Source organism: Terrapene carolina, unplaced genomic scaffold, assembly GCF_002925995.2.
Source record: "Terrapene carolina triunguis isolate 2854851 unplaced genomic scaffold, T_m_triunguis-2.0 Scaffold35022, whole genome shotgun sequence".
Lineage (NCBI taxonomy): Eukaryota > Metazoa > Chordata > Testudines > Emydidae > Terrapene > Terrapene triunguis.
The window spans coordinates 9,077,171-9,092,046 of record NW_020699373.1 but is presented as its reverse complement, the minus strand read 5'-3'; the positions used below and the strand labels follow the sequence as shown (position 1 = coordinate 9,092,046).

The 14,876-nt window shown below is 43.1% G+C and overlaps 1 protein-coding gene across 1 annotated transcript in view; it reads left to right on the top strand.

Moving 5' to 3' along the window:
* The window catches only part of LOC113405294 (muscle, skeletal receptor tyrosine protein kinase-like), an 85,787-nt gene that overhangs the window by 58,699 nt on the left and 12,212 nt on the right, over positions 1 to 14,876 (top strand). Inside the window, 6 exon segments of the mRNA XM_026646350.1 lie at positions 3,261 to 3,436; positions 4,441 to 4,464; positions 7,800 to 7,888; positions 8,752 to 8,911; positions 10,156 to 10,339; positions 12,069 to 12,260. Coding sequence (XP_026502135.1) covers positions 3,261 to 3,436; positions 4,441 to 4,464; positions 7,800 to 7,888; positions 8,752 to 8,911; positions 10,156 to 10,339; positions 12,069 to 12,260 — 825 coding nt within the window.

The following is a 14,876-nucleotide window of genomic DNA, read 5'->3' as shown; positions in this document are numbered from 1 at the left end:
CAATGTATTTGTCAAGCAAGGCTTTCCAAGGTGCTGTATTAAATATTACACCTACGGTGTTCCCTCCCCCCACCGTTCACAAGTGGCCCTAAATGGACAGAACTCCTAGTGACTCAATGGAAGTTCTATGCCTAGAGGGCTTGAAAAATTATGGGCCACAGCCTAAGCTGTATAAACCAACCTAGTTCCTGCACCAACTGAGGCTCTGGCCCAGTGGGCCTAAGGGTTTGCAAGAGAATTCGAGATTAATAGATTTGTCTGGAATGATCTATTTAAACCCCCCCGCTGTTTATTGCCAATGGTTTCATTATCACTCTGTAGATACACGCGCAATTTATATATATGTTCCATTATTTTAATATGGATTGAAGTCAGACAATGACAATTCCTGAGACTACTCCCTCTTCCTGTTTTAAAGATCAAAGAGCAGTACCACAATGATTTTCTCCAGAACTGCAATACCAGTACTACTTCTGCAGTCTTTGATTTCTGAAATGTAATTGTCAATGGTTCCGAGCCCTTGGATGCATTTCAGATGGTCTTGTTGATTTGTATATATTAATTTTTCCAGTTATATTATCTGCTCTTTATCAGCAGCTTTTTATCTTTCTATAGCAATTGGCCAGACCTCACCACTTTTCAAATCTTGTTAAATTCCAGTTTTAAATAAGAAATTTAGTAGCTCAGACATTTTCAAACAGATATCACCAGCCTACTCTTTTATTAAGAGACCACTTTCTCTCTAGTATTTTTTTAACAATTTTTTTTAAAAATACCTTTCTTATTCCCTTTACTCTTTTTGGTGAGCATTAGCGGACTCGTTTAGACTGCTTGGAAAATCTCACCCTTACTGTTCTGGTCATCCTCTTTGTCATGAATGTTGGCAGTTGTCATGCTTCTGTGCTGACTCATAGGTCATTCTAAAACCATAAACCCCAAATCCATTATACAGTATATTTTTATAGGATTAGGTTCCCTTGGGACTATATGATCATCACTGATACCCGTTCAGAACAAGTAGGTAGTCTTGGTTTAACGTTTGTTTACCAGGTACAGGTACTTAACTTGTAGTTTACAAAAGGGATGACTTGTTGCAAAAAAACCCAGTGAACACCATGAATCACAGGGAATCTCACATTCTTTCCAATTGACTCTGGAGTCCCTGGATAAGAAGCACTGGGAGAAATGGGGAATTGCCATATTTTGAGGAAAAGTAACTTCTCATCTTATGTAGTTATTGATTGGCTCCATCCTTCTCCCTGTATTGCTGGCTGGGTATGACAGTAGCTCAGGCAGGAGAAGAATGAGTTAATTCCTTTTGAGATACTGCTGCTCTTAGTACTTGGTGGATCAGGCAGCAAGTAACATTTGTATGTTAAAAAATAATCTGGAATGACCAGGTGGCATCTCTGCTTCTTCTCTTAAATAAGGTTCTGTTTTCCCTAGTCCAAATGGTCAGTAAGAGGTTACTGGTCCACCTGTCCTTCTGCTGATTTTGTGTATCTCCCATTTACATTACATAAGGATTCTAACAATGGTCTGAAGTCATCTATCTTTATATATGATCTCATCAAGCTCATGCTCCTCAGAATTAGGTTATGTACAAAGGACTGCTTACATGGCCCCGTCACCATAGCATCAGAGAACTTCAGAAACATGAACGATTTTAGCCTCACAATACCCCTCAACAGGGATGTTCATCCCCATTTCACAGGCACAAAGAGCTTAATCAACTTGCTCAGGGACACGCGAGAGGTTTGTGGTAGAGGCAGATCTTGAACCTGCGTCTCCCAAATCCCTGCCCAGTTCCCCAAGATCATCAATCTTCCCCAGTTCAGGGTGCGTATCTCACTCCTGTGGAATGTGCTGTTCAATTAAAATGGATATGTCTGGCTGAACTTGGTGCTTATGGGAGTTAGCAAGGAGACAGCACTGGCTAAAGGCAAGCACGATGCAGGCAGGCTCTGTGCATTCTTCTTACACAGCTCTGCCCCTAAATAGAGCTTTGATAGCGCACTCATTGCAGCTGCAGAAGAGCACCTGCCCCATCCCTTGGTAAAATATACTCCACCTCAGCTGTGCTATCACTGAACAGTTGCGACTCCACAGGGGCAGAACGTTTTATAAAGATTCACAATGTCCCCAGCTATTATTAACATTAATCCTCACTGGGTAGTAGGGAAACTGGTGGCAACAAAATGGATAAAATTGCAATGTGGTGCTTTAGGTTACACATTTCTAGGGGTGACTGATTCAGTTACTATCATCATGTGCCAACTGCTCAACTCCTAATGATGCCAAAGCCGGTGCTGGTTTTGAATAATAGGCAAGCCTGTGCCACAGACTTGGCTGAGTCTGCCAAAATCATCTCCACTTGTAACCACAAAGCTAGTATTCCAGCCCAGGTTTCCAAAAAAAAAATAAAAATGAATGGCTGATAATTAACTAATTACCACCCCCCAAATCTTTCCCAATATTCTGGGTATGACAGGAAAAACTGTCTGCTTTATAAGAAAACCCAAACTGACGGCATGCTATTCCTGAAACAACTGAAAAACCATAAGCATTATTTAAAATGTCAATGAATTTCAATAATTTATCAATCACTTTCAAAGAGTCACCTGGGATGAAAAACATCAGACAGTCCCCTTTTTATCTATTATTTAACATTTCTATTGACTTAGCACCTAGAGATCTCATCCATGTTGGCATTTCATTGGACTAGGTGCTATAAAAAGGTCTCTGTCCGAAAGAGATTACAGTGAAAAAGACAAGACATAGCAGGTGGAGGAGACAATCAAGGAGACCAGAGCGGGGAGATAAGATTAAAAAAAAAAAAAAAAAAAGGATGTGCACAATTCTCAGCCAATCAGGAGTAGTAATGGCAGCTGAACACCTGGTGTCAGATTGCAGCTTTCTGTCTGCATTACGGCAGAGAGGTGAGTTTTGAGGCAGGACAGGAGGAGGTTAAGGTGACCCACAGGTGTGAACCCATGATACAGAATGACATGCTTTGAACAGAGTGCAGCTTCAAGGATTTCTCTAGAGCAAATTATTATATTTCATGCAATGTTTCCGTTACAGTTTATGAGCTGGATTCACAGCTCGTATAAATCAGCGTGGCCCCATGGAAATCAGTGGAGCCACGCCGATTTCCAGCTAAGGATCTGTCTGCATAACTTTTGCACACCATTGTTAATGCAGTGTTTGTCAGCAAGCCATTGACTGTGTATTTCACTGTTCTTTGTAAAATAATGTAGAGAGCATTGCCTTGCGGTAAAGGATCTCTACTGCTTTAAGGAATGGCTCTCAATGGAGGAGAACTCCCAGAAAGGGATTTACAAACCAGGATTAATGCTGCTCGCTCTACCTGAATGCAACAGACTTCCCAGCCTGCACCAGGACCCCAAGGCCTGCACCAGGATTTCATATTTCGGTAACTGAGAATTCTGCTTGCTGCTGTGCTAAATGGAGTCAAGGCTTAGCAAGCGTTTGGGGAAGAGGGGAAGGCCTGAGGCCAGTGAGTGATCAGGACCAAAGTGTGGGCCAGATTATGCCCTAAGAATGTAGCTCTCTTCTTCACCAGGGAAAGGGGGATTATTAGACATGTCAATCCTGCCCCCTTTCCTTGGGCTCCATGGTGGATTCTCCAGAGTTTTGGGGATCTGTGGATTGGATGGATGAGGGAGAGTGCATCCCCCTTGGACCCAGCAGTAAACCCAAATACACCCAGGGGCTGTAATAGCTTTCCTAAGAAAACCCTCTCTGCAGGGGAGCCCCTTTAAAGAGGGATACCAGGGGCAGGAGGAGGCTGGGGAGTCCTTGGCAGTGTGACTCCAAGGGAGAGGGGCCGGCTAAAAGAATCCCACTCATCACTGGAGACACATCGGGTACACTGGATTTGGCCCATGGTACCTTTAAGTATTTATTAGACTGTGTCATGTCAAATGCCCTCTGACAAGGAAGAAGACAATTGTAAAATATAAAATTTACTAATAAAATAAGAACTGGTAGGAAATCAGCTTCCTAGGTATCAGTCTATGTAGTTGGAAGAGGCTCTTGAAGTAAATTGTAGCCTTGTAACATCTTTAGTTCTACTTTACCCTGTGTTTGAAATGCCAAATTCGGTGCATTAAAGAACGAAAGGAACAACAGTTTGTTTATTTGGTCCGATTCCAATGTACAACCCACCCAAAAAACAACCACTTTATTTTAGAACCACTGGTCTCAAAACCAATCCAGTTGCTAAAACCAGTTTCGTTAATGATAGTGTTGCCACTTTGAAGAACTGGTGTATTCACAGAGAAACTCCCCAGAGCGCTTCTGGGAAAGAATGTTTTCCCACAACATGTGAGAGCACTGATAGTAGCTGCACCATTGAACAAAGATTTCAGTTAGAACATCTGTTGCTTACTTGTTGTTTGTCTTTTTTTCCTCCAGATTTTGAGACAGAAAATACAACCAGTAAGTAGATTCCCTTGGAGTTTAGAACTAGAGTCCTTGATTTGGTCTAGTTGTTTAAGATGCCATGTTGCCAACTCTCATGGTATTTGGGAGCAGAGGGGGGGGGGTTCTTTCAGCCCCAACTACCTACTGGAATCAGGTTATTACCTGAAAATCTCAGTTTTCATTTAAAAAAAATAGCTCTCAGACTTGGGGAGAAAATGTGATCCCCAAACTTTTCAACTTCAGGAGGCAAATAAAAAGAACCAACAAATAATTCATTTTTAAATCTTGTGATTTTTTTAAAGCCAATCTCATGATTTTGGGGGGCCTTGACTCATGGTTTTTGAACACTTGGTGGGGGGTTGGTAAATCCAAAGATGTTTCACGTTTAAAATATTTGCAATATACTTTTTTCTTTATGATGAGGCAAGATGTTTGCAGCATGATGACTCTTTGACTGTTCATCCCTTCTGTGGAGCTTTTGATTTGATAAATTGTGATGGTCTGGCCTTTGCATAGGTTGAAATGTGTGTATGCGACTCCTCAGTGTGATGCCAAAAGCTCTTCATAAAGACTGCGAGTTAACCTCACTGCTTTGACTGTTTAGCATTCCCACAGACAAACTAAACAGAGCCAGGAGGAAGAATGAATGTGGAAGGGCAAAGGAGAGGAAGGGAGAAGAGAGGAGCTGTAGAAGGGTGGGGAGAGAGAGAGAAAATAAAAGAAAACAAAACAAAACCCAGAGGCCTAATCTCTTGTACTTTTGCTTCCACCCTTGGGAGGTGCTCAGATACTATAGTGCTGGGCACCTAATGCAAATAGAAGAAAAATTTGGGAGGCAAAAATAGGCTTTTCCAGATAATATTCTCTCTCTCCCCACAGCTTCTCTCAAGGTTTGGCTTCCAGAAGCAGCCATCCAAATCCCCAGAGCACTTCCCTATCATAGTGTGCTGTGAGAAATAGCTTAATTCATTACAGCTGCTCCACTTGTGCTGCTGTGACACAAATCCTTGCATTTAAGGCATAGAGCTGTAGTCCTTGCCCTGCTCAGAGAGGAAGGGTGTGTGTGTGAGAGAGAGAGAGAATTAACCCTTTCCTGATCATTTTTGGGTCAGAGGTTTTAAATGCTGTGGCAGGTCAGAAGAGAGACTGTGTAAAAATGCTACCTTTCTGTCTAGTATCAATGGCATTTTACCAAAGGTCACCTTATTCAGCTGCTATCCCGCCCTCCCTCCCCCCGTCCATTCAGTCATATCTGCTGGCTTTCGGGACAAAAGTAAGATTTTAGTGCTTTTTTATTACAATATCATTGCCAATCCATACAGCTATGGGAGAGTGAGCTGGATTGTATTCCAACTCACGCATAATCAACAGAGCTACTATTAACTAAATCCCAAATACAGAGTCTCTGTTACTCCTTGCTCCTTCCTATGGAAGGCCTGCCATATGAGTGGCATCTTTGTTTCCCAGTTTCTCATCACCCTTAGACAGAAAGCAGGGGCTACTTTTTTGGCAATTGTTTCCAACTCCAAAAGGTCACTAGAAAGTGTCTCACAGCCATTATATGGATGTTTATTTCAGACATGTGGTGTGAGTACCAAATCAGAGAGCATGGGTCACTGTGCACGGCTTTTATTTTTGTCAAGAAACAGGCTAATGCTTTAGTGGCATCTGGGTGCCAGATCAGTCATTAAACAAGTTTCAGATATTATTCACCTTGCCTTTGAAAGGGAAACTCCTAAAATATTCATTCTGTGCTGCCAGGACATTGTCGTTGTAGGGTCTGGTGTGTGTTTTCTTTCCTCTGCCAAGTGTGTAATGCAGGGAGCCCTGTATGAAGTGTTCAGGGACTATAGAAAGGAAATGATTATAGTAATTGAGGCGTGGAATGCAAGAGATTAAGGGATACGTGATCATCTACGATGTGTTTGATTTACTCTAGTAGCACTACTTCCATTGGTTCTTTTGAACGTGTACTGTAAATGTCCACCCTAAATATTTACACCTGCAACCTAGGTCTGTACCCTACAGACGAGGAATGGGTAAAATCTGTTCAGACAAAATAAGAGGCCAAACCTTTTGCCCCGAACTCCAAACAAATCTTTCCTGAAGTTCAAAACTGTTAATGTAACTTGTCACCCTGTTTCCTAATGTTGTCCCTTCTTGGCACTTCTGGTGTCTGGCCAGCAATGGAAGAAATGGTGCTGAAATAGTGTGAGAGGTAATCCTTGTGGCACTTCCAGCCGTCCCAGAAGCAGCTAGATTAGGAAACCTTGCACTTAAGCCTATTCTCACAAGATTTCCTGCTCAGTTTTTCTCCAGCGTGAATAAGCTTTGCATATCTATCTGAACTGTATTCATTCTTTATTCTTAGTATCATTGTGTGCAGGTACCACCTACAGTGTCTAGGCACTGTGCACACACACTATACGTTGAAGAGCTTATACTCTCATAAGACAAGCACCACACGTAGGTTGGAGAAGAGGGACACAGTCACAGGGCCTGATTCTCCCCTCTGAAGCCAGTGGACACTCTGCTGCCACCTTGCCTCTCCAGGAGCTTGTGGGGACCTCTGTTGCTAGTCCCGAGGGGAGAAGACTGCCCTAGGTCACTGCCTGTCTAAGGGGGTGTGAGGCTGATCCACAGGGGGTCCTGTGTTTTGGTCTCCGATTGGCATGATCTGGCCCTGGAATTTAGAATAGTCCCAGTGACTATTAGGGGGGCTTGTGCACCTTAATCCCTTACGTATTTTTGAAAATTTTCCCCTTCGTTCCTTAGAACCAACTCATTCTAATCAGATCGGCAAACCTTTTGATGTACAGGATAGTATTTAATTGTACAGTTCTAAAAGCTGTCCCTCTTTTTATTCTCAATTTTACAGGAAACAAGGAATAACTAATTTTATCTTCCGTGCAGCTTTGCTTACTAGATCTGCATATGAAACAACTAGAAAGATACTCTTAGGCTGTTTAGAGAGGTTCTGTGCTGCATTTTCTGTAACAGGAGGAGTGAATTGAATAGATGATGGACAGAATGGCTAGACTGGAATCTGAACTCACGTCACAATAGTGTAAACCTGGAATAACTCCACTAGCTCCTTTGGAGTTACACCAGATTTACCTTTGTGGAGCTGAGTTCAAAATCTATTCAATGGTGTGAACAGAAGTCTAGATAGTCTCTTGATGGCAGACTAGCTGTCTGGACACCTTAAATGTTCTCAAGGGTGTTTTTTTGCTTCTAATCTGCTGGTGTGGTCATTTACTCCTATTTTATGAAATAGTTTTTCCATTTTTGATTCACTGTGCCGCAGTCCATTGTCTCACTTCACTTGTTTAAATGGCCTTTTCCCACAGCAACTTGCTACAAAGGCAATGGCAGGTTCTACCAGGGTTCTGTCAATGTCACCACCTCGGGCATTCCTTGCCAGAAGTGGAGTGAACAGGTGAGCATCACTTTATTCAGAGCTACAGTCGGGGTTGGATTTATAGTCTAATGCTGGGATATCCAAAGGAGTCTAACAGCAACTCAGTGGAAGTTGGGCCGCTGCTCTAGTAAATCCTCTAAAAATCCCAGCCTAAGTATACTACCTTGGGTCTACAAGTCCACAGTGGGGTGGGGGCAAAGATGGCATCTGAGGAGCCAGCCGTGTGCTAGGCATCTCCCCTGCATTAGAGCAACCTGAACTGGCTTAAATAGTGCCAAATGCCAATGACCCCAAAGGGGTATTATGGCAGTTGCAGATCAACTGGGCAGATCTTCCTCGGTCCCTCGACCAGCATCAAGAAAGGGAGGATGGTGGCACAGAAGCCACAAGCTAGCTGCATGCTGCTGAAGAATCTGCCTTCACTGGGGCAATCATTCCCTGGCTGGCCCCTCAGGCTTAGTGGAGGAATCCCCCAGAAGCACAATAGACACACGATACAGGAGCCCATCTATTTAAGCAATTTTATTTTCCTGTAATATGTGCTAGTAATTGGAATAAAATCCCACCTATTGAAAACAATACCGAGATGGCCAGCAAATTACTCAGGCCCTGTTTAGACGCTTAATTCTCATGGAAATCAAGGGGAGCTAAGTGCCTAAATATCTTGGAGGATCGGGGCCTCAGAGACAGAAAGCCAGGGAAAGTGTGGTTAAAAAGGTCAAGTGTGTTAGCATTTCACCCTCATGGCCGCCCCCTCGCAAGATGCAGATGTCACGTTTCTTGGCAAACTGTTGCAGACTTGCAGCCATCAGCTGTTTCTAAAGACATCAGGAAGAAGTGCACTCTAAAAACACTAACGCTAACTTACTCCTTCCCACCAGGTACCCCATTTGCACAGAAGGACCCCTCAGGTTTTCCCAGAGCTGTCAAATGCAGAGAACTCTTGCCGTAATCCAGGAGGGGAAAACGAACGTCCCTGGTGTTACACAAAGGACCATTCTGTAAACTGGGAATACTGCAGTGTGCCTCTTTGTGGCGAGGGTAAGGGACAGCAGCTGACAACTTCTCATAGTAGCTGTTAGTTTTAGAACATTAAACATTGATCCACAAAACTGTTCAGGACCATCATATCCCAATAGTTACCATGATAGTTCTGACAGTCATGCCGGTTTCGTTGGACTTCAGTGGGAACAGGATTTGGCCTTAATGTTCAGAGTGCTTTACAAACTAGCACGTTCTCATAACAGCCTGATTGGTAGAGAAGGGGAGATGAAGATAGAAAAGAAGCAAAGTGACTTCTTGCCCAGGGCCATGGGAAATCCAGGTCAGAAGCAGGATTAAAATTTAGGAGTTCCTGCCTCCCAGTTTGGTGCCCAGGCACACATTTCTCTTATTCACAGCTGTCCGGATTTTAAATGAGCATCACAAAAATAAGTGTATTGATCAAAATATACCTCAGCAAAGGCCATTTTCACTACTTCCATTTTCACTAAGCAGAGATCAGACGCATTGTAAGGCTCTAGTGAACCAAAGCTATGTCACTATAGCTGCACTTGAAAAGGAATGAAGGGAACAGCCTGACTTAGCTTTACTTTTAGTCTTGGCCATTACATGTAAAACCAAGAGATTGCTAGCATAGCCCTGAAAGAGCTAAACCAATGCTTATATTTATATTCATGATGCTTTTTGAAAGATATACTTAAACTAAAAAGAAGTTTAAATACATTTGTACCTATCAGATTTTTTCCCCACCACTTTTATTACTTTGATTCTTACCAAAGTTATTGGCATAAAAAGGGGGCTTCTTCCTTCCAAACGGCCTTCTCCTGTTTGATCCAGCTGTGAAGTCATACTGCTGAATTTGTAGACATCACAATAATTACCATGACTACTGGACGTCAGAAGTATCCTTTAACAAAAACAGTCAACTTGTGGAACTCCTTGCCTGAGGAGGTTGTGAAGGCTAGGACTATAACAGGGTTTAAAAGAGAACTGGATAAATTCATGGAGGTTAAGTCCATTAATGGCTATTAGCCAGGATGGGTAAGGAATGGTATCCCTAGCCTTTGTTTGTCAGAGGGTGGAGATGGATGGCAGGAGAGAGATCACTTGATCATTGCCTGTTAGGTCCACTCCCTCTGGGGCACCTGGCATTGGGCACTGTCGGTAGACAGGATACTGGGCTAGATGGACCTTTGGTCTGACCCAGTACGTCCGTTCTTATGTTCTTATAAGTTCTGTAGAATTTAAGAGGGATGGAATCATTGTTTTTGTTTTCATTGCAGTGTCCATACCACCAGGAACAAAAAAACCAAGTGTAGAAACTCCCAATCTCCCTTCTTCTTTCTCCCCTACCTACTCCATGACTGTCATCATTGCCATCATCTCCAGCTTTGCATTGATAGTGATTCTCATTATCATTGCTCTTGTTTGCTGCCGAAGGCGAAAACAATGGAAAAACAAAAAGAGGTAAGCCCTAGAGATCTATAAATAAAGATTTGTTCCAGCAAATACAGCTTTGACATGGGGCTTGGAATGGACATTCCAGTACTCGCTAAATTCAAATGTCTGTTTCAACTCTTAAGGTCGATAGGGCAAAGGGAAATATTAGATTGGAAACTCTTTGGGACAGGGATGTGTCTTTATATGTCTGTTCATTATTTAGCACCCTGGGGCTCCAATCCTAACTGGACCCTCTGGGCACTATTAATACATTAACAACAACAAATAATGCAGGCCAAAAATTCTCATGTTCTTCCATGAGACCTAGAAATCGGGACAAAAGGTTGGTGCATGTCTAGTGCTTCAGCTTTCCATCACATTTCCCGTTGAGGATAGCAATGTTTCATTTTGAATTCTCATCACACTAAACCAAGAAACTGGTGACTTATATCCCGTACGACTAAGAAAATCACATGAACAGTAGCAAAGTTCATAACTACATAGGACCTCATGTAACCTGAGGGATCACTTGACAAAGACATCTGGAAACATGTGTGTGCGATTAACTTTCTGAATAGCAAACAATTGTTCTGGTTTCTCAGGCAATTAACAGATTCGAGAATGAGTTCAAGTTTAGCTTAGAATGTAAGGAGCTGCTATCCTAGGCCATTCCTAGACAATCTAGATGTAGGAAACTTTCCTCCTTGGGGAGATTAGATGTGAAGTATTCAGTAGATATTTAGACATTGTTAAGAATTGAATGGTCAAAGGGAATTAAAAAGGAGCAACTCCAGCCCTATCCCCTTCCAATAAAACAAAAACAAAACAAAAGGAGACTCTTAATGAAATTTCTTCTGTTCCCAAGCATTATGCTACAAACTCTTAATGGCGAGACTTTAGTCAAAATATAAAAAGTTATCTGGACAAGAATATGGTTGAAAATAATATTTGTGGGTTTTTTCCCTCCTCAAAACCCTCATGCCCTTAAAGCAAATTCCTTAGCCCCAACCCTACTGTTTGTGGTTAACAGCCTGCACTGTGTGTGGAACAGGCCAGAAAAGAATTTTTCCAGCCTTTCTCTATATTGTTGCCCCAGATTACTGACTGAGGCCATGCAAACTCTTAATCACATGAGTAATCCTGGTTCACATGGGTAGTTCCGTTGCAACTGCTCATGGAAGCACTACTCCTGTACCCAATGGCCCCCGACCTGGCAGACCAACCTACTTAGCCTAGATCCCTGGAAATAACAGGCAAACTGGAAATGTCCCAGAAACAACAATACAATGTCATGAGACACACAGTAGTGCACAACTGGTAAGAAGGGGGCAGGTCGCAAAATGCCCAGGCAGGCACATTGTACACTTGGCAGGCACATATCCCCGTGTTAAGGGGCACCACGCTCACCCATCTGGGACACTTCCCACACGTAGTTCCACCAGGGCATACGGGGCTGAAAATGAGGATGTTGGCACGGTGGGAGCAAAGAGGCAGAACATGTATTCAGGGCATGCTATGGCCTGGCAGCTATTTTCATAGATAATCACTACTCCAGCAGCAGGGCAGGTGGGCTGTCTGGGCAAGGCTGGCAAGCCACTCTGTATGGTGTGAAGAGGCCCTGTGGACAGTCTTTCTGCACCTCCCTTTTCCAGCCTTGCAGAGTCAAGCCACAAATGAGATGAACAAAATGTTCACTCCTGACATAGTACCCTACTATGCTCTAACCCACTGATCATTTCCTTATCCATCATTTCAGGGAGTCACAGGCACCAGCGCTAACCACTCTTCCATCAGAGCTCCTATTGGACAGACTTCATCCTAACCCCATGTATCAGCGCATACCCCTTCTCCTGAATCCTAAATTACTCAGCCTGGAATACCCAAGAAACAATATTGAATACGTGAGAGATATTGGAGAAGGAGCGTTTGGAAGGGTCTTTCAAGCAAGGTAAGTGTCCTGCTAGCAAGTGCTCCTTAATACTGATACCCGGAAGACATTAACATCTGGCTAGAGTTCTGGTAGCAGGAAAACGTTTGTTCGTTTAATCCAGCTGACATGGAGAAATTAATTGTTCTAACCAGAATGAAATATATGTGTGAAAGCGTGACAAAACTAATTATAAAAACCAGGCTAATTTACTCCGGTTTCCCACTTTCGATTGTTATTTGGTAAAACATTGTCACAAACGTTCATAGTCGTCTTCTGTATATTAGACAGAGTGTCTTGCTTATTCCTGTTAATCCAGCTGAATGTGGCAGCTAAGTTTATGATGCATTCAGGAAAATAAGAATTTTGCTTGTTTTTACTGCGACTAGTCCATTGTGAATTTTTCAGATTTTCCCAGGATTTCATGTTTGTTTAAGATGTTGGTACATGGTAGCCAGCATTTAAAAAAAAAAAAAAATCAACATTTGCTAGTAGTTACCCCCCTACTGCTATCTGTGATCTTGCAGTTAGGCCCTGATCCTGCAAAAATACCCTTACTTGCTTAGCGGGTCCTTATTCCTGAAATTGACAACAGTTTTTCCTATTTGCCAGGAGACCGGGTCATAGGCAGTCCTAGTGGTCAGAGCAGGAGTCAGGCCTAGTGATCAGAGTCCACATGGCCAAGAGAGTCAGAGTCAGAAGTGGAAAGGCTGCAGTGTGTATTTGTTTTGGCTCCCTTTCCTCTTTTCACGGTTAATTTCAGTGATGTGCTTGTTACTTGGGACGCCTCTGCAGGATGGAACATGACTGGCTAATGAGGTTATATGTGGAATTGTATGAGAGAGAGAGAAACAAAATGAACATAAACAATGTACATGCTCCTCAGCATGGACATGCGCCCACAAACCTTACTTATGGGACTAGTCTCATTGATTGGTAAGTCAAAGGAGTCCTCTTGCAAGAGCAGACATTTTAAAGGTAATAGTATGATAATACTTTGCACTGACATAGTCAGTTATACCATTGACAACTTTATTAGGAAATGAATTATGTAGTAGGTTAAATTTGTTAGAGCAAGGAAATACTTCTACTGGATGCGAGACATTTTTTGTCCCCCCCGAAGGGATATGAAGGAAGTGCACATTTATTTATACAGACAGTGTTAAAAATAACAGTTTAAAGGGCACACAGCAGCAAAATCACAGATGCTTAGCTTATGATTGACTGTTAGCTTTGATGGCTAAACTAGATGAGTTGAGTTTGAAGCAACAACAAAGCACATGGGACCAGATTAAAAACTGTGCGCCGGATGCCAAGTGCCACTCTGATGAGGCAAAGCAGCCCTACACGCAGTGTATCTGCCTAGCTAAACCAAACATCTGGAACACACTGGTGAATATAGCCCATCATTTTATTTCATACTGGGTAAAATTCACATCTATGCAGACAGGCAGCACAAGGACTATGCCCCACTTAAGACCACTTGAGCTCTATTTTGAGGGTATAGGCCAGGGATCGGCAACCTTTGGCCCATGGCCCGCCAGGGTAAGCCCCCTGGCAGGCCGGGCTGGTTTGTTTACCTGCCACATCGGCAGGTTTGGCTGATCGCGGCTCCCACTGGCCGCGGTTCGCTGCTCCAGGCCAATGGGGGTGGCAGGAAGCGGCAGCCAGCACATCCCTCGGCCTACGCCGCTTCCCGCAACCCCCATTGGCCTGGAGCAGCGAACCGCGGCCAGTGGGAGCCGCGATCAGCCGAACCTGCCGATGTGGCAGGTAAACAAACCGGCCCGGCCTGCCAGGTTGCCGATCCCTGGTATAGGCTATCCTTCTGCACAGGGGTGAAGTTGACCCAAACAGAAAGGCACCTATACAAGGCAATTCAAACCCTACTTAAGCTGTGTGTTAAGTGAGCCTTAAATGGTATGTAGATCTTTACGTAGGCCCTATTGACTTGGGTGAATTCTATCCATGATGAATTTCCTCAGAATAATCCTCATCCCGCCAGATTCCCACCTGTAATTTTCACTGCATTTTGCAATTCCTTTAAATAAAAAGTTTTTAAGCGATACTTAAAGAGAACCAGAAAAGAATGTGATGTGTATGAACACAATAGAAATGTACTGTGCTTTGGGAACTACTGTTGGCCTTGGCTTGATGGAGAAGCTCCAGCCATCCTGATTTCTGAATGGGTTTCCTCCATATTGTTGGTGTTATCCGCTCACCTCGCAGCTTCATCAAGAATGCCTCAGAAGCCGAGCATTTCCTGGGCAAAGGTTCGCAGTTGGCATTGCTGCACAGGGTTGGTGGATAAAAAAAAAAAAGATGGTTCTGTTAGCTTCCAGTACTGCCAGGATGGAGCACTCAAGCTACCACATGAGAAATAATCTTTCCGTTCTCAGAAAGAAAATTAGATTCACTGGCCTATGTATGTTAATGTATGCTTCAGAGTAAATTTAGTAAGCCTCTTATTTCTCCTTGTATAATATTTCATCCCTGTAAACATAATTCTACACACCGTGCCAATAACCTCTTTGCCAGTTGGCTTCCTTAAAATTCTGATTCACTGTTTACTTATTCTTGGGTGAAGCAGCATGTCAGGACAGGAAGTGACTGGCTGTTATTTACTGGCTCCCTCTG